The sequence below is a fragment of the Condylura cristata genome, unplaced genomic scaffold, assembly GCF_000260355.1.
Source record: "Condylura cristata isolate star-nosed mole 26May11 unplaced genomic scaffold, ConCri1.0 scaffold00004, whole genome shotgun sequence".
Lineage (NCBI taxonomy): Eukaryota > Metazoa > Chordata > Mammalia > Eulipotyphla > Talpidae > Condylura > Condylura cristata.
In genome coordinates, this window is record NW_004567105.1 from 62,691,221 (window position 1) to 62,710,079 (window position 18,859).

The 18,859-nt window shown below is 43.4% G+C and overlaps 1 protein-coding gene across 3 annotated transcripts in view; it reads right to left on the reverse strand.

Annotated features, from left to right (window-relative positions):
* Positions 1 to 236: 236 nt before the first annotated feature.
* KLHL18 (kelch-like family member 18) overlaps positions 237 to 18,859 on the reverse strand; it is a 43,205-nt gene continuing 24,582 nt past the window's right edge. Inside the window, exons 4-10 of one of the 3 annotated variants that reach the window (XM_004676230.2) lie at positions 17,585 to 17,783; positions 12,812 to 12,972; positions 11,486 to 11,625; positions 10,592 to 10,814; positions 6,773 to 6,877; positions 3,805 to 3,916; positions 237 to 3,099 (exon numbers count right to left, since the gene is read on the reverse strand). In XM_004676230.2, coding sequence (XP_004676287.1) covers positions 2,713 to 3,099; positions 3,805 to 3,916; positions 6,773 to 6,877; positions 10,592 to 10,814; positions 11,486 to 11,625; positions 12,812 to 12,972; positions 17,585 to 17,783 — 1,327 coding nt within the window. In that variant the 3' untranslated portion in view covers positions 237 to 2,712. Of the gene's footprint in view, positions 3,100 to 3,804; positions 3,917 to 6,772; positions 6,878 to 10,591; positions 10,833 to 11,485; positions 11,626 to 12,811; positions 12,973 to 17,584; positions 17,784 to 18,859 lie in introns of all 3 variants that reach the window. The other 2 variants (XM_012720621.1, XM_012720620.1) reach the window with 2 other exon arrangements.

An 18,859-nucleotide genomic window follows, 5' to 3' on the forward strand; every position in this document is an offset into this window, starting at 1 on the left:
GTTTTAACAACAGTGAGAACATAGTAGGATTCTAAGGAATCTAAGAGATGGGATGTAGTCACAGGAGCAAATATGTAACTTGCAAATGGAGTCTGACGTTCCCCTTACTTTCACAGAATATTTTTACTTTGCTCAACAAATTTTTTCACTGACTTACAATAGAAATATTACTTATTTCTAACATTTAAAAAATAAATCAATAAAGGGCAAGAAGATGTTAGGAGTGTACTCTTTATTTCTCTTTGGTTTCTTAACATGAAAGACATGCATTCTATAAATAAAACCAGATTTTCTGGGAAGTAATAAATTGGGAAGGGCAGAATTTCTATTTGGGCTTAGCTCTGTGGCCAAGGTAAGAGGCTGGTCTTCAGCTTCCGTCCTGGCATTGATGTCAGATGCAACGCAGAAGAAGAAAAGGTTCTGTGTTTTTTCTAAGAAGGAAAATGCCAAGGATAGCAAATGGCACATTCGTGTATTCAGAGCTGGGCTGGACACACTGAGCACATCCGTGCTACCTTCTTGTTATGGCCTTTTCCTAATACCCTTGATGTCTCTCTTCTTCATGGTGCTACTGGAAAGGCTCCAACGCCAAAGGCCAGATTAGCCACAGGCAAAGTTAACTCTATCAGATCAGGGATTCAAGTGCAAAGCCTATGCAAGGTGACATTTGCTCATTTGTGCTCAGAGCCCAGATTAACACACTGACCTCTGGCACAGCAGTGTAATTTCTATACTGTAGGTGAGAGAAGACTTGAGGAGGCTACAAGAGCAACAGGTCACAGGAGGCAACCTTTCACCCAAATGGCAAAATCTGGGCCAGCGTCGAAAGGGCCAGTGGAGGGCTACCCAGCCCAAATGATTCTTAATACCTTCATAACCCAGGTTCATCAGTGCTGCCGCAAATTCACACACAAAAGGGGCTCATAATAATAGGATACACTCCTCTCTAACAGGAAATGTAGACCCCAGCTCCATGTCTACCCCACAGGCAGACCAAGGAGTGAGAAATGCTGGTGCTCCACCACGAGCCCAGCCTAAACTATATCAGACGGCTGTCTTTTAAAATAAAAATATCAATTTCAAGTGCTTGTAGCAGAGGTTCAGGTCCTTAGTGGCAGGTAATAAAGGTACTTGCCTCCAAGTACATGGCGACTACCCACACCAGGGAGTCTCACAGTCCTGGGGTGGAAAAAATGTCCAGGTGCCACACTGTATCTTTCTGAATAGCTTTCAGGTCACCCCACCCAGGCAGTGATGGACAGGAGACCAGCCAAATGGAGAGACTTGGATCCTAAGACCGAGTCCTGGGTGAAAGGAATTGTATGCTCTCTTAGTCTATAATGGAAGAATTTCAGAGAAGCAGATTTTGGCAGTCACTGCTGGAGGACAGCGCCACTGCCCAGTGTACGGGTAGTAGAATGCACCCTCCTGTTGGGATCCTGTTGTGCTACATTTAGGTCCCATCCAGGGAGGAGGAAGGAGCCAGAGTCTCTTCAAGAGGTCATTTCCTAAGATCAGAGGGAGAAATATAAAAACTGTATTTTGCAGCAGCAAGAGATTCATTTTAGCCTTTAGTTCTTTATGCCAGAGAGCCAGCTTTACTTGAATGTAAAAGTCCACCTTGCTGGTTGGTCTGCCAGGGGCCATAGGGAGGGCCAGACCCCCGGAATTGGTGAGTGGCTGGAGGAGCAGTGGACTGGTAGGACAGACGAGGTTATTGGGTCAAGCAGCCCATGGCTGGTGGAAGGAACAAGTCCCTGGTTAGATCTAGAGGTACAAATGGTCAACGAGCTCCAGGAGCGTCACAATGAGGAAGTCGACCCAAGAATGACAGGTGGGCAACTGAGAATCTGGCCAGACCTGCTGTTAACCTGCTGGTCAAATAAGGAAGGATAAGAGTGGGGGTGGGGAATCTGAGTGAATGCCATGGTGGCAACGGGAGGTAACCACAGGGACATCTGAGCCTCCAGCCACCAAATGGGAGCTCTCACCTAGAAGAGTGGCAGTAATTTAGCCGATGGGCCAAGCCTATGATTAAAAAAGTCCTCTGATAGTGGGTATGAAGACGAACCCCATGAGCACCTTGCTACTTGTAGGACCAGTCAAGAGTGCACAGATTCCAACACACTGGGGCTCAGAGGGAACCCCATGTGCTAGGTGAGGCGTCAGGACCCTGGGATCCGAATGTGGGAGCAGATAGTGCCCTTTATCATATTTGGTGGTTTTCCATTTAAACACGTATTTGCCTTTAGTCTTTAATATTCTTCTTGCAAAAAAAAGTCTACTTAAAGTAGTTTTCTTTCCAGTTTCTTTCAAGTGTTTGTTTAAATTTCCTTCAGTTTTTTTTCAAGTATCTTTATTTCTTCTTTTACTCCCGGACAAGATGAAAAAGACCTCATTGAATCCCCAAGTTAGAGCTGGGCTTGGATAGAGCCTGCATATGTGTGGATCAACAGAGCAAGCAGTCCCGTGTCACCAGCTGCAGGACCCAGAGGGGCTTCTGTCCCATGCTGTGCATCTTGATGACCTGGGCCTGAATGTCACCAGGAGTAGCACAGTGAGGGAAGACTTAAGCACCTGGAAAACTGTACCTCCAGCGAGCTCACCTTGCACCCCGTCTTCTGGTCCACCGCCTTCCCTTGAGAGGGACTGTCCTTGGAAGAAGTGTCTGTTTGTACCAAATCCCAACCCCACTACATCCCTTGCTCTGCCTTAGATGGTAAGAAGAGGGATGCAGCCCACGCCGACCCCTCCTTCATGACAAGCCATGGGGGCCATAAATGTCCAGCAGTCCAACTCTGGGTCATACATCTCCACGGAGCTTAGGTTGGACTGTCCATCATACCCGCCCACGGCGTAGAGGCGCCCACAGCTGGCCACCAGGGAGACGCGACTGCGGCGTGTGTGCATGGGAACTATCAGGCACCACTGGTCTGCCACAGAGCTGTACATCTCGGCGATGCTGAGGAACCCAGAGCCATCATAGCCCCCACACACAAACATCTTGCTTCCCAGAGAGGCAGCTCCATGCCGGCAACGCTTGTTGAGCATGCCAGCTGCTGGGTGCCAGGTGGCTGTGTGGTGGTTGTAGTGTTCTACCTGCAGTGGGAAACAGGCATAAGTACAGGACAGTCAGCGCCCAAGCTGTGTCACAGGTGATCTCACAGGGCAGTGTCACAGGGTGCCAGACTTGGGGAGTAAGGGGACCTGGGGGGTTGGAGCTCTGGCAGTATATGCTCCGGCTGATGCTCACCTTCCTCAGCTACACAAATGCCCGCGGGTTTATAAGGACAGATGAGAGATCCCTAAATCCAACCCTCTCTGTTTACGTCTAGGGAAACAAATGAAGAAGCGGCCCATGGATGCAGCGCTATGACAAAGCTAGGAAGATCAGTGTCTCCTGAAACCTGTCCAGAATAGATGCTATCCCAGCAATGACTGATTCTGTTGAGGTTTTTTTAAAGAATGCAATTTCAAATAAATTATTCAAAAGCATATGACTGTTTGCAAATTCACACTGTATGTAGCAGCTCACTTTGAGCAGATATTGTAACAGGTCGCAGGCAGTACCTGACGGAGAACTGAATGGGGTGCGGGGTGGCAGTGGCAGCATGGCTGCCCTCAACCCCTTCTTTGTGCTCACTAGCTTCTGCTCTTGGGGGAATTCCAGGGCGCAGAGCAGATGGCCTGAAACCTCACTAGAGAATCTTACCCAACAATGGCAGGGTGAAAGTTTTCCCAAAGAACTGTCTTTCAAAGATGCAAGGAGTATGTGCACTCAGCCTAACGGGGACCCAGACTTACACTGTTGAAGATCTGCAAACCATCATGGCCACCTGACACATAGATCCTGCCCTCAAAGACTGTAACCCCAGCAGCACTGCGATTCGAGCTCATGGGGGTTACCATTGTCCACCTGTAAGAAAGAGCCAAAGCAGGAGGCAGTCATGAGATTCGGCGTTCTATCCTCCCAAGATAATCGAGAAAGGATTTGGTGAAGGTGCTGTTTCCTCTTCGGCTAGACAATCTCCCACCACTGCTGCTGACAGCTCTCCAGCTGCTCCCTGTCCCCCACGTTTCAGACCTGCAGCTACTCTCCACTCATCTCTTCAGGCACACAAAATCAGCAATTCCCAAACAAGGTCTCTTACAGATAGATCTTTCACTTCTCTGTACTTGTTAATGGGACCACCAGCGGTCTAGCTGCCATATGGATAAACTGAGCATGTGGATGGCTTCTTCTCCCTCATCCTCAACCTTCCTGTAGTCGCTAAAGACCCAGTTTTATGCCTCCCAGTTACTGCTAGTTATCATCACTGCCCTAGCTTGGAACCTGAAACACTATAGTGGTTTAGCCTTCAAATCATGTCCTATTCACTTGGGAAATTTCTGGTTTATTCCTTAATCACTTTCATTAAAATGGGCTGATTTACATAAGAGACATAAAGTATTAAAGAAACATTTTGAACATGGAGGACTACGGAGGCTAGAATCATACTCTCCCTTAAAAACAACTATAAAGCGATTTGTATGTATTCATAGGTAAATCCAGATGCTTCATCCTAGCTGTACAGCTCTAGAACTTCCCCAAGGAGTTCAAGAAGTAAGGTTGGTAGTTGCTGAGGGGAAATAACAGGAAAAGGGAAGAAAAGAAGGGGAGCATCTCTGGCCTGGGGATCAATTTCCCCAGTCATGACATGGGAAACACAGGACATTATGAAATTCCATGGAGGGATTTTGCTGACACAAGAGTAGGCCGGGCCCAGCCCCAGCCTCAGCCTAAGGCAGTGGGAATTCTGTAGACTATGAGCATGGAAACTGGGAATTCCCCAACTGGGATAGCCTGAGGACTGAAAACCCCCTCCACTCCCTACTCTCAGAAGAGATCAGAGATCAGGCATCTTCACTGACTGCAATGCTTATATATAAAGCTAGAAATGAACTATAAAAGAATTTTGGAACAAACCAAAATATGTGGGGACTAAACAAAATGCTTCTGAACAGTTTTTGGGTCAATGAAGAAATCAAAGGAGAGATTAAAACAACAACTAGAAACTAATGAACATAAAGAGATAAGCTACCAGACCCAGCACTATGTGAGAAGTTAGTAGCAATACAGGCCCATCTTAAAAAAAAAATCTCAATTCAACAATCTAACTCTACAGTTGAAGAAGCTATATAAAAAGAACAAAGTACCTCCAAACCAGAAAGCAAGAAATAATAAAAATCAGAGAATAAATGAAATAGAAAACAAAAAGACAGTTCCAAAAAGACCAGTGAAGCGGAAATAAATCCACATAAATGTGGATAGCTAGCCTTTCACAAAGGAGTTACAGCCACACACTGGAAAAGAAAACAGCCTTTTCAATAAATGGTGCTGGGAAACATGGATAGCCACATGCAAAAATAAAATAAAGCAAGACCCATGTTTAACAGCATACACAAAAATTCAAGATGGATTAGAGATTTGGGTATAAGAACCAAAACCATAAAGTACTTGAAAAAAAATAAATTCAGCAACACAGGTACAACCCAATTAAAAAAGGGAAAGGACCTTAATAGACACTTCTCTAAAGAAGACATTTAGAAGACCTACAGACATTATGTTCAACATCACATTATAAGAGAAATGCAAATTAAAACCACACTGAGATACCACCTCACCCCTGTGAACATGGGCCACATAAAAAAGAATGTAATTAACAAATGCTGGTGAGATTATGGTGAAACAGGAACTCTCATCCAGGGTTGGTGGGAATGTAACTTGGTATAGCCATTGTGAAAATGGTATGGAGATTTCTCAAGAAAATAAAAATGGGAATTCCATATGACCCAGCAGTACCACTATTTGGTATTTACCCAAAAGACATGAAAAACTCACATGAAAAGCTCGATCTAAACCTACACAGCAGCACTGTTGGTTGCACTGTATTATGTGCAACCAACCCGAACAGATAGAAACAGTGGAGTATATATTCAAAGGAATATTACAGAGCTATGAAAAAGGCACACGGGTAGCCTTTGGGACATCAAATGGGATGCTGAGGTGATCATGTTGAGTGAAATCAGTCAAAAAGATTCTTGGAGGCCTCCCTGGTGGCACAGGGGTTAAAGTCTCAAGTGTTATCAAACTATCACCAGCCAATGCAGCAGGAGTCTGATCTCTGGCCAGGGAGCTAATCCACACGGTGCAGCAGACCTTTCCTGTATCGCCCAGTGCTCCCCTTCGCAGTGGGTTTCAGTAGCTCCACCTATTCTGCTTCCACCTGTTCTGTCTGGTGAATCCTTTCATCTCCACACCTCTGGCTGACATCCCAATTCTTGTATGCATAAGTAAAAATAATTTTTTAATAAAAAATATCACCAGTGGCTGATAGTGCCATCTTTAACCCCTGTGCCACAAGGGAGGCCCTAAAAATAAATCTTAAAAAAAAAAAGGGATTTTAGAGGAAACAAATTTGAATTGAGCAAAAAGAAGATAATGGTTCTCAAAGGGGTTAAGAAAAGGTAGACGGAGTCGGGAAAGAGGTAGGTGAGGTATGGGTATGGGCTGCTGGTGGAGGGTGAGGGAAAAGACACAAGAAAATAAACACATTCCCCAATATCCAAGTAGATAATTTAACCAGAAGTAATTAAGAAGCCATTATATGTAAGGTACTATGAAGCTATGCTATTCTTTATCTCCAAGAAGCTTGGTCATAAAACTGAAGCTCAAATTTTATATCCTTTTTTAGTGAGCTCCAGTTGCCCCAGGGGAGCTCGAAGTCCTTACTTGTCTGTCTCCGGTGAGTAGGTCTCCACAGAGTTGAGAGAAGAGTTGCCATCGTAGCCCCCACAGACATAGATCTGCCCATCCAGCACGACTGTCCCCATGGCACTGAAAGAGACAGAGCTGTCACCCCAGATAAGCCTCACACTTCGTGGGGCAAGTCTCTCATGCTCGCTGAAAAATAAATCTAATCACCAACTGCCTAAATCCCAAGAATGTTCCTGTGAAGGTGAAAACCAAGGGGAAAGAAGCTGCCCTGAGGTTCCTTTGGCTTCCAACCCGCACCCCCTCCCCACCCCCTCCCCTGCCCAGTGTTACCTCCCCATCACCCTCTTCTTAGTTCCTGATTAATCTTAAAAGCTCACCTTATCAGATTCAGGGTCTAATTTACCTTTTAACCCCAGGTCAAAGTCCTCTCTCTCAAAATCCCATCCTGGATCTCTCCAAAATTACTCTCTCCCAGCCCCACACTGCAGCACTTGTCAGTTAGTTATTCATCAGATTTTTTTTTTAAGGCAATGAGGAGGCACGCCCCCCAGGTACTAGGTTCAGAATGGTAGGGAAGCCCAAGCTCCTGCCCTAGACACTATGTTCTGGCATCATGGTGGTAATGGGATCTACTTGCCACCTCTTGAACAAGTTCAGACTGCCTCTTCATCAGCGTGATTCTGACAGTACTTTATTATTATTGTTATTGTGTTACCTGGATTTCCCCATTCAATTCACTAAGTTCCAAATGTCTTTTCATTACATATATAGCCCTGGACGGCCCTTAATTTGCCTTAGTGGCTAATGTAATATTCACTCCTGTTTGTTGTGCAGTTACTACAGATACCAAGTACACTACACTTGCTATTTTCTTTTATAACAGTTTATTTTTACATCATTTTGTACATTTTTTTTCCCATCTCACTTGTAATCCCCGTGGGTTTCCCATCACCAAGTCACTCGTGTGCCATCACCATAGTCCTGTGCACTTCCCTCTCCCTCCCCCCGTTTTTGATCCCATTCCTCACTCTACCTCCACAAAATGTCTCTGGTATATGGCTGTTCATTATTCCTATTATTTTCTCATCTGGTCCATTATACTTCTGCTATGAGCAAAACCATCTGGTATTTTTCACACTTGCTATTTTCTACCCTCACCATACCTTGCAAGGGAATCCCCATTGTTACTCTACAGACAAGCCCCTCACAGCTTGGGCTCTCTTCTCAGAGCTGCCCAGAGAGAGATGTGTCTCAGATTAAATGAGACAAGCCTGACACTCCCACACTGTTCAACATACCAAGTTTAGAGCCCTAGACGTCTGGTGTAATATAATTATCTATTCTACACAAAGCTTCATGAGAATTTAAACACAAATTCCAAGCTGCCCAATTCACTGTTTTCAAACCTGATGCTAGAGCAAACGGACATAAATCTGACGGCTAACAAACAGGAAAATATGTTATGTTCACCACTACCTTTCAAATGGACATAACAAATCAAATTGATCTACATACTGCCCTTTGAAGGCAAGTGGCTGACAACAGACCATGAGCCAGCCTGAAAGAGGCAAAGAACTTGCATTAAGCAAGGACAGTGGGAAGATCAACAAGTTTGCTGGATCTATTTCTATTCCTTTAGGAGAGGACACAAGTGATAATATAGGAATTTAACAAAAATATGGGAAAGAATTAATGAGTGCCACAAAAACTGTGAGACTGACTATCAATTCAGTGGAAAAGACACTGTGAATAGATAGGGAAAAGGCTGGTCAGTGGGGACTAGAACAGTCTATGAGAGAATACTCCATGCAAGCAGCCTAGAAAACTGGAGGAGAGAGGAAGGACTGATGGCAGAAAGGAGGCTGTTAAGCAGTATTAATCAGAGCTACTCTGCAAGGGAGGAAGAGGGAGAGGGATCAAAAGAGGGGAGGGAATGTGTTCTTACACAAAGGACTATGGTGATGATACACAGGTGATCAACAGTGGAAGCTATGGGGGTACTACACTTGAGTGGAGAAAACATGCATTGTACAAAAAGGAAGAATGATGTAAAATAAATTAAAAAAAAAAAAAAAAAAAGGATGCTGTTACTAACTGTTTGAACAGAAACCAAGTGGGATGTCAGGTAAGAAGTGACTAAGAACATTTTTAGGTAGCTTGTAATTTAAAAGGGGTAAAACGGAGCTGGGCCATGTTACTATAAAGGCCTTAATGAAGCGGAGGGAACTATTCAGAGGACTTTCCTCCAGATAATATGCCAAACCTAGTACAGCAAAGCTAGGAGCGCCTAGAGCACTTACACAAGAACAGCTGATTGCAGTCAAAGCAAAAAAGGCACTCGTGGTCCAGGACAAGGAGCAGTGAGTCATCGGAGGCCATAGAAAACTGCAAAGTTATCTCAGGAACAGGAATGGGAAACACGAGGTGAAGGTGGTAGAAGGAAGGACCACGAGAGTGTTAGCTCACCACGTCGGGGGAGAGACACGCACACACTCACTCTCTCCTTTCTTCCTTTGTAAGGAATACCTTTCCAAAGTAAAGGTCAAATTTACTTTTTGACCTTTTGTGAAGTTGGTCTTATTGGCATAACGAGAGATTCCTCCTGGCTCAAAGTCACAGATTAACACGCTGACCATGGCACATGTGTATCATAGCTATCACACTTTTAAATGGCAAAGGACTTCCTCACTGACTATTCTTCCTCACCATACATACAGTTGCTTAAATTTTCTTCCTTGCTATCACGTGAGAACTCAAAGTCAGCTAAAGAATTCAAAGCATAGTCAAAGTGGTTTATGAGGCAAATACTTAGACCATAGAATTATTTATGAAGCAGGAAGATCCCTGAAGTGCAACTGGTCCAGAGGTTTTCAAACTGTCCCTTTCCAAAAAATCTCCTGTAATTTTCCCCACCAAAGTTGGACACAAGTCAAGGAAGCTCAATATATAGAAGAAATGAATGCAGTGCTGTTCCGGGCATCAGGAGGGGCTCTTGCTCTGCTTTCCTGTCCTCTGATATCTTAGAACAGAACCATCAGATTGCTACTTGATCCAGTGTGTCTCCACCAGGGGCAGAAAAGAACCTGTCCAGTCATACCTTCAGCAGTGCCAGCCCCCCAAAGCTTCCACCACCCAACCATGTACATATTCCAACATGTCTGACATAAGCAAGATATCACTGTAACTTAAGCATTAAGAAGGCTAAATGGAGGCACTAAGGAGCCCTCTTATCCCCATCTTATTTAGGAAATACAAATTAGCAAGGGATGGAGGAACAGCTAGCATGTGTTAAGTATCATATAAACTTGGTCACCTCACAAATACCTATGTGCTCACGCAGAGGGGAATGTGTGGTGGCACTAAAGTAAAGAATATTGTGATGGTTCATACACATATTCAGCAGTGCCATCAGTGCTACCACCACATGGCCCTGTGTTGAGTTTGATCCCTGGCCAGAGAGCTAAATCACATGGTGCCACAGACGGCTCCTACCTCTGCTCTCCTCAGCAGTATATTTCAATCAATCTGCCCGTTTTGCTCCCCACTCTGTCTCTGGTGAATCCTCCCACCCACTGCACCTTTGACCTACACTCTAATTTCTTCTACACGAAAATATAAACACAAAAATACAACTTCCACATGTCATGTCTTATCAAAGTTCCTCAAAAAGAGGTATTTCACTTTTAAGCTGATGGGAATGTTGGTAGAGACTGGGCTAGCTGCAGGAATCCCAGACCAAAGCTCGTGTTTTACTTTATCATATGTCCCTGTCTAGCATGACATTGCCCAGAAATTCAGTGGATACTTGTGCTGCACAAATGGCTTCCAGAATACCTTCTCTTGCTATTCATGCTCCCCACTCTGGTCCATGTGTCCGTCTCTGGGTTGTAGACCTCCACAGTGCTCAGGCGGAGTTGGCCATCATACCCTCCAATGGCATAAAGAAGCCCGTTCACCACAGCCACACCAACGCGGCTGCGGGCTGTAGTCATGGGATGACACTTGTCCCAGCGGTTGGCGATGGGGTCAAACACTTCCACCACATTCAGGGAATCACCTGCATAAAAATTTGCTACTCAAATTAAAACAAATGAGACCACTCGTTTAGATCACAGCTGTTGATTGTAGGCATTGATTATATGGAACATTTGACTCTAGCTGCTCTTCCCATAAAATTACTGAGCCAGAGGGTCCTCTAAGAATTTTCAGCTATGATAACCTTAATTTTTTGAGGAAAATCAGATTCAGACAAGTTGCATTTCCTTTCTTGAAGAGCAGTAGTAAGGTACCCTACGTGCTCAAGCTAAACATGAAGATGAATGGATACGCCCTTTTCCTAGTTCAGGAGGCATGACCAGACGGAAGGCTACGGGCTCCAATGCTAACTTCCACTTACTAGCAAGTGAGCCTCGGGCAAGCTGCCTGTGTCCCTGTTGTGCTGGCTCAGTAGTGAAAGCCTGAGGTTGAGACCTTGTTCTGCTAAAACTTGTTGGGACATAATTCTCTGGGCCTCAATTCTCTCAACTATAAAACAGGCCCATTCAGGCCTGATAGTCTGATTCACTGGTATTAATAGCTGACATGTAGTAACTGTAAAACAACTGCACAAAATCAAGAGGGACAAAGTGGTGACACAAAGGAGAGGAACCAGAGGGTCAGGCTGTGCCATTTAGTGCCTCCTTAAGCAAAGTCCAAGATGGTGTTCTACAAAAGGGAGTTGCAAGATACCTGCTGAGTTGAGGCCCCCCACAGCATAGATAAGCCCAGCAATGGAAGTGCAGCAGCGAGGCCGAATTCTGAAAGCTGGCAGGTAGGGCCGTCGCTGCTCAGGCATGAAGTGATAGTCCTTTGCTTCATCTACCAGGTCCCTGGAATAGAGGAAGAGGTTAGGACAGGAGGTACCTTCCCCATGTAATCCATGTTTGCATTTCTAGGCCTAACTCTTCCATCACTAACTGCAGGAAAGACCTCAGATGAGAACCCTTCTGGAAGGGTTTGGTCTCAAAGAACCCAGGTGAGTCCAGGGGGAACCATACATGGCTACTAAGACTGGCTGAGCAGAGCTCCTCCTCAGCTACTATAATCAGAATGAGTATCTAACAGGCATGTACCTACCTGGAAATAAACAGTGTGGTCACTAAAATAGCTGGCCTAGGGGAGGGTCAACAAGCAGCTGCAATCCTGTGGCCACTGAAGTCCAGCTGTTCCTTTCCATTCCTATGACTCACCTCAATGCAATTAACTGCCTCTCACCTGGATCGCGGCAGTGGAAATCAACAGCTTCTGAAGCATTTCTCTGCCTCCAGTCCTACGGTCCTAGCTACCTTTCCTTTGCCACTAACCCTACAGAACTAAAATCTATAGATTACAGTCCAAACTCTTCAAAAGCACCCTTGAGACTGCTCATCAGAGTCCCAGCCACCACCAGTCACACCTCCACCCCTTCTGACACATAATTTCTCATCCCTTGCAATAAACAACTGACATTCTCCTGAACCAGCTGTGAATGATAAGCAATCTGGGGAAAGATGAACATTCTTTTCTATTGCTCGATTTACATAATGATCCTCCTACAGGGCTACCATCTTCTGAGCTGTGTAGTTCTGCTATGCTATCATCACTGATTTCCTTTAGTAGAAGTTTCACATGTTGGTGAATGTGTTCCTCCTTGCCCTTTACTGTAGATGGGCAAACCTTCCTGAGGTCAGCACACTGACCAATGTTTACTGAAGAGGGCAAAAAGCCCTGGGAAGTCACCACCAAGCTATACAGATTCATAAAGAGCTCAATGAATGGAGATGCTAAAAAACCTCAGAAACTTAGAAGAGGCACTGTTTGCTTTGATGCTTTCATGTGGCACATTTCTCTGCCTGAGGGGTAAGACTCTGGCTTTCCAGGTTCTAGGCAGAAGCAGACTAAATCATCTGCTATAAATTAAGACTGGCCTCTTCAAATCCTCTCTCCCCTAAGTTTGGACAGAAATAGCCCAAGTGGCCAATTTCTCTTCCCTGCTGAGACCCTTAGTGGGGTCCTGTGAAGCCCACTCTTGCTCACCTGCATTTGTGGCAGCAACGCACCAGGTCATCCTGTTGCACTCGGTCTGACAGGAACTGGGGCCGGCAGAGCGGTAAGCGGATTTTGGACAACAGCTCTGGCAGGCAGGACCCCCTCTGTTCCCGGTCAAATCTGACCCAGGCCAAAGCAGCTTCGAAGACCTGCACAATGCAAAGGAGAAGCTCTGGCTGCAACTTCTCTCACCCAGAGGCCACATCCCTGTAGCCCCACCCATAAGTTAACCTCCACTCTCCCTCCCCTGATGCAGGACTTTGAGTCTATCCATCTTTCATCCTAGCTGCTTCCTGAACCCACTGTTTTTTTCTCCATTTCCCCAGCTTGGATTCCTTTTATTTCCCTTTGTTATCTAACTGCCCTAGCTAAACCTTTAAGACTACATTAGACAGAAGTGACAGTGGACATCCTTTTATTCCCAACAAAGGGAAAGCTCTCAGTTTTTCACCATTAAGTATTACCTTGGTTTGTACTACATACTCTTTATATTTAGATAGTTTACTTCTATTCCCATCTTGTTTAGACTTTTTATCATAAATGGGTGCTGAATCTTATCAAATGCTTTCTCTCCATCTACTGGTATTACCCTATGGGTTTTATCTTTTGTTGATGTAATTTATTACATTGATTTGTATATACTAAACCATCATTGAAACCCTGGGATAATGGCCCTCCCTGGTGGCGCAATGACTTAAAGCCCAGCACTGCACGCTAGCCGCAGGTGCTTCAGTGAGAGTTTGATACCCACCCTGGAGGCAATCAATATGGCAAGGCAGAACTCTCCTGACCAGCTCACTGCAACCCTTAGCAGTGCACTACTTTGTCAATCTGCCTGTTCTGGTCCCCACTCTGTCTCTGGTGACTCCTCATGCTGCCTCAGCACCTCTGGCCTATATCCCAGTTCTGTATGCAGAAATAAATAAATCTTAAAAAAAAAACAAAACAAAAAAACCCTGGGATAAATCTCACTAGATCATGATATATATAAACGTTTCAATGTATTGTTGAATTTGAGTTGCTAGTATTTTGTTGATGATTTCTGTATCAGTATTCATAAAAAATTAGTATGTAGCTTTCTTGTGCTTTGTCTGATTTTGATATCATAGAATATATTAAAGAGCATTTCTTTTCCTTGGATCTTTAAAAATAATTTGAGTAACATGGACATGAATTCTTCCTTAAAGGTTTGCATAAAATTTATTTGTAAAGTCTTCTGACACTGAATTTTTGTTTTATGGAGATTTTTATTAGTTTGAGGTGTTTGTAGCCAAAGAGAGAACAGTTAAAGCCACACACACACACACAAATTTTAGTGTAATTATATTTGTAAATTTAGTGCAATTTCCATTAAAATACCTACAATATTCCCCCTACCCACAATAGTTATGTATCAAGAAAACTATCCTTTAGCCCAAATATTCATATTTCACAGTTTAAGAATGTAAGTCAGTGACAAACATCCATGGAAAGTCAAGTCAATGAAATCCTTTATGTTTCAAGATCACTTTGCACTCTGGTATATGAAAGATACCAGACCTCATCTTTAAATCTTTCACAGAACAATAATTTCTTTTCTTTTTTTTTTTTTAATACAGAACTGGGGTACAGGCCAGAGGCTCAGGGGCGGTGAGAGGCTTCACCAGGTACAGAGTGGGGAGCAGAACAGGCAGATCGATGAAGTACACTGCTGAGGGGAGCAGTGGGCGGGTCAGGAGAGGTCTGCCCCACCATGTGGTCACCTCCGGGGCAGGCAGGAATCGAACTCATGCAGAAGTGGCTTTAGATTCTCAGTGCTGTGCTTTAACCCACTGTGCCACCAGGGAGGGCCCAGAACAGTAATTTCTACAGAAATTATGCCTTCTTTCTTGGTTCAGCCACAGCAATTTTATAGAAAGCTGTAACGCCCCAGGATACAATGAATGCTCTAACACTATGAAACCACAGAGGCCTTGCATTTGAGGTTTTGACAAAGCACTTGAAGTCAGGGTAGTTATCCTCCTCAACACAGACACCCTTCTATACTGAAGGAGACATGGACAGTGCTCAAACTTCCCAACAAAATTCTTCAAAGAAATTGAAAAAAAAAAAAAAATTTAGGTTCATAAGGAACCATGAAAGGTCTCAAATAGCTACAGTAATTCTAAGAAAAAGTAGAAAAATGGAAGCATCCTATTACCTAACTAAGTCATACTACAAAGCAACAGTAATTACAACAACATGATAATGGAATACGAATAGGCATATGGGTCAATAAACAGAATCAAAAGTCCAAAATAAACCCACATCTGTATAAATAATTAATGACAAAGGAGCCATATAGGAAAAAAAAACTTTCCTTTAACAGATATTATTGGGGAAAATGGACAGCTGCCTGTAAAGGAATGAAATTGGACCACTCTCCAATTGTATGCCAAAAAAAATTTAGATTGAAGGCATGCATATATAAGACAAGCAACAATAAAATATATAAAGAAAACATTGACACTATATTTTGACATTTATGAGGAAGATATTTTTGACAACTAGAACCCTAAAGCAAGGTGAGGTAAAAATAAACATGTGGGATAACTTCAAATTAAAAAGGTTTTACTCAATGAAAGAAAGTGTAAGTCGACTAAAAAGACATCCTGACTGGGAGAAAATACTCATACATTACACAATCAACAAGGGGTTAATATTCCAGAAAATACTAAAGAAAAGACTAAAACATTCAATTTAACAACAAAAACAAACTAACAAATGGGAGGAGCTCTGAATGGACAATTTGCCAAAGAGGGTATCTAGAAAGCAAGAAGACACATGTAAAAATGTTCAATATTCCTTTCAATAAGGGAGATGCAGGTGAAATAGTAATGAGATGTCATCTCACACTCATGAGGATGGCACATTATCAAAAATACCCTCAACAAGTGCTGGAGAGGATGTGGTAAAAAAAAAAAAAGAACCCTATTACACTGTTGTAAAAGTAAACTGGTACAGGGCCCTCCCTGGTGGCGCAGCGGGTTAAAGCACAGTACAGAGAAGCTTAAGCCACTTCCGCATGAGTTCGATCCCCACCTGCCCCGGAGGTGACCACATGGCACGGCAGACCTCTCCTGACCCGCCCGCTGCTCCCCTTAGCAGTGTACTTCGTAGATCTGCCTGTTCTGCTCCCCACTCTGTCTCTGGTGAATACTCTCACCCTCCGCATCTCTGGCCTGTACCCCAGTTCTGTACGAATAAATAAATAAATCTTAAAAAAAAAAAAAAAAAGTAAACTGGTACAGACATTTTGAAAGGCAATCTGAATTTACATTTAAAAATTAAAAAAAAAAAGGAAATACCTTTGAATTATAAGTCCAAAGATGGAAATACCTATGATCCAGCAATTCTACTCTTGGAAATTTAGTCAAACAACATGAAACCATCAACACAAACATTATATGGAGCCTCCCTGGTGGTGCAATAGGTTAAAGCACAGCACTATGAAGCTACTGGCAGACATTGCAGCAAGAGTTCGAAAGCTGGCCTAATCCACATGGCACAGCAGACCTCTCCTGTCTCACCTGCTGCTCCCCTCAGTGATGTATTTCAGTCAATCTGACTGTTCTGTTCCCCCTCTGTCTCTGATGAATCCTCTCATCTCCTGTACCTCTGGCTTATACCCCAGCACTTGTATGTATAAATGAATAAAGTAAAACTTAAAAAACAAAACAAAACAAAACAAAAACAGTACATGCTCTACAATAGCTAGGACAGAGAAGCAAGTTAAGTGCCCACTGACAAGAACTGGTATATCCAGCGATGGAATACTATTGAGCCATAAGGAATGATGAAACATTGCCATTTACAGCAAACTAGAAGGAGTTTGAGAGAATTATGCACAGTAAACTAAGTCAGAATGACAAATACTGGACACATACATACCAACCAATTAACAAAGCAAAATATTAAAAAGAAAAACTAGTAGCCACTAATGAACAAAGTGAGATGGCTGAGGTTAAGAGGAAAAGAAGGATAAAGAGAAGGTCAAAGGAGGATAGGGAATGGTGGTAGGGAAAAAAAGTAATAATATATTGTACATTTTATAGTCAGCAGTTAAAAAAGAGCCAACTCACTTCATGATGCTTAGAATTATTTTTTGTTGTCATACTGCTTAAGTGCCTTAGCCATTATTTATCTTAAAAAACTAACCAATCGAAAAATTAAGACACTTATATTGATTTCATACGCCTCTACAAGGACTGCCTAAATGCTCTGCTCCTTTAGAGAGACTTAAAAGTTATCTATCCTGGGCGCTCCCTGGTGGCGCAGCAGGTTAAAGCACAGCACTAAGAAGCGAAAGCCACTTCAGCCTGAGTTGGATCCCCGCCCCCAAGTGATCCACCTCTCCTGACCTGGCTGCTCCCCTCAGCAGTATACTCTGTCAATCTTCCTGTTCTGCTCCCCACTCTGTCTCTGGTGAAGCCTCTCATCGCACCTGCACCTCTGGCCTGTACCCAGTTCTGTATGCATAAATAAATAAATCTTTAAAAAAAAGTTATTTATCCTTATTTACAGTTCACAACAGCATTATTTCTAGTAGTAAATACTGTAAATAACCCAAACATCCAAAATATATAAAGGTTTTCATGAAAAATGTAAATAGAATAAACCCGTAATTAACAACAAGTGCATACACATCATCTTTGTTTTATTATTAATAATAATAATAATAATAATAATGATAATAAAGACTAGAAAAAAGACTCATCCACACACTGTTAGAGCTCTACAGACCTGTTCCTCTGACTTTACATTCAGCTCATCCCGAGACACCAGTTCAAGCACGTCCTCCAAGGGCAGGGCCAGGAATTCCTCCGACATCGACACTTCCACAAAGTGCTGGTGGATAAAGCTGTTGGCTGCATCGTACAGCACAGCACACATCATTGTCTCAGCAAACTGGCGTACACCAAGGCAGTTTTTTGGATGAAGCCTTTTGACATAAGAAAAAAGAAAAACTTTATATAAACTAAGAATGTTCTATCATCCCATGATAATTCTAGGTAGTCACAGATGACAAAAAATAGGCTCTGTCTTCAGCTTTGTTGGAAACTCCCTGTGTGATATCAGGGAATATCTCTTTGGGACTCAACTTATGAAAGTATAAGATTAAAACAGATTATTCTCAAAGGTCACTGCATCTCTGGCCTGGTGCTCCATGCTTCTAGGAATGAGCTCTCTGGAAAGTTGTATGAAGCAGCGATCAGAAGGAGAAAAGAGTAACAGAAAACTTGTCTGTTATCCTTCAGCTACTGACATTCTTAGTTGAGTGTCCACCTCTGATTACCAGAAGGGCACTGAAGTTCTAGAGTGAGAATTTAAATCACGTGGAGAGATGACACTTTTTTTTTTCTTCAAAAACAGGGAGCCTTGGTGGTGTGACAGGTTGAAGTGCAGCACTATGAAGCTACTGCAGCCACTGCAGCATAAGTTCAATCCTTGCCATGAAGCTGACCCACATGGCACAGCAGACCTCTCCTGTTTCACCCGCTGCTCCCCTCAGCTATATTTCAACAGATCTCCCTGTTCTGTTCTCCACTCTGTCTCTGGTAAATCCCCTCACACCCTGCACCTCTGACCTACACCCCAGTTCTTATATGCTAAATAAAGAAATCTTCAAAAAAAAAAAAAAACCAAAACAGGGAAAGGCTTTGTAAATATACCTGTTTAAGTGTCTAGAAACAAAAGCAGCACCTGTTGCTATTTAGCACTATCAGGGAGGCGGGTACTTCGCTATGCTTTTAGACACATTTTTCAGAATGTTTAACAAATCAAAAAGTAGCAACTGCTCTCATTTTTAGTGGAAAAGTGAGGTTCAGAGAATGTAAGAAAGTTGCTCACAGTCCCCCTACCAACAAATGGTGGTGCTGAGATTAAACACAGCCTCCTGGGCACATCCCCCCAGTGACAGGGAGACCAGTGCAAGCCCTGGCCTGGCTGCTCACTGGTGGTGCCAGCACCTTAGGTTCCTCAGGTGCCAGTAAGAGCCTCACCTAGGAAAGGGTGATG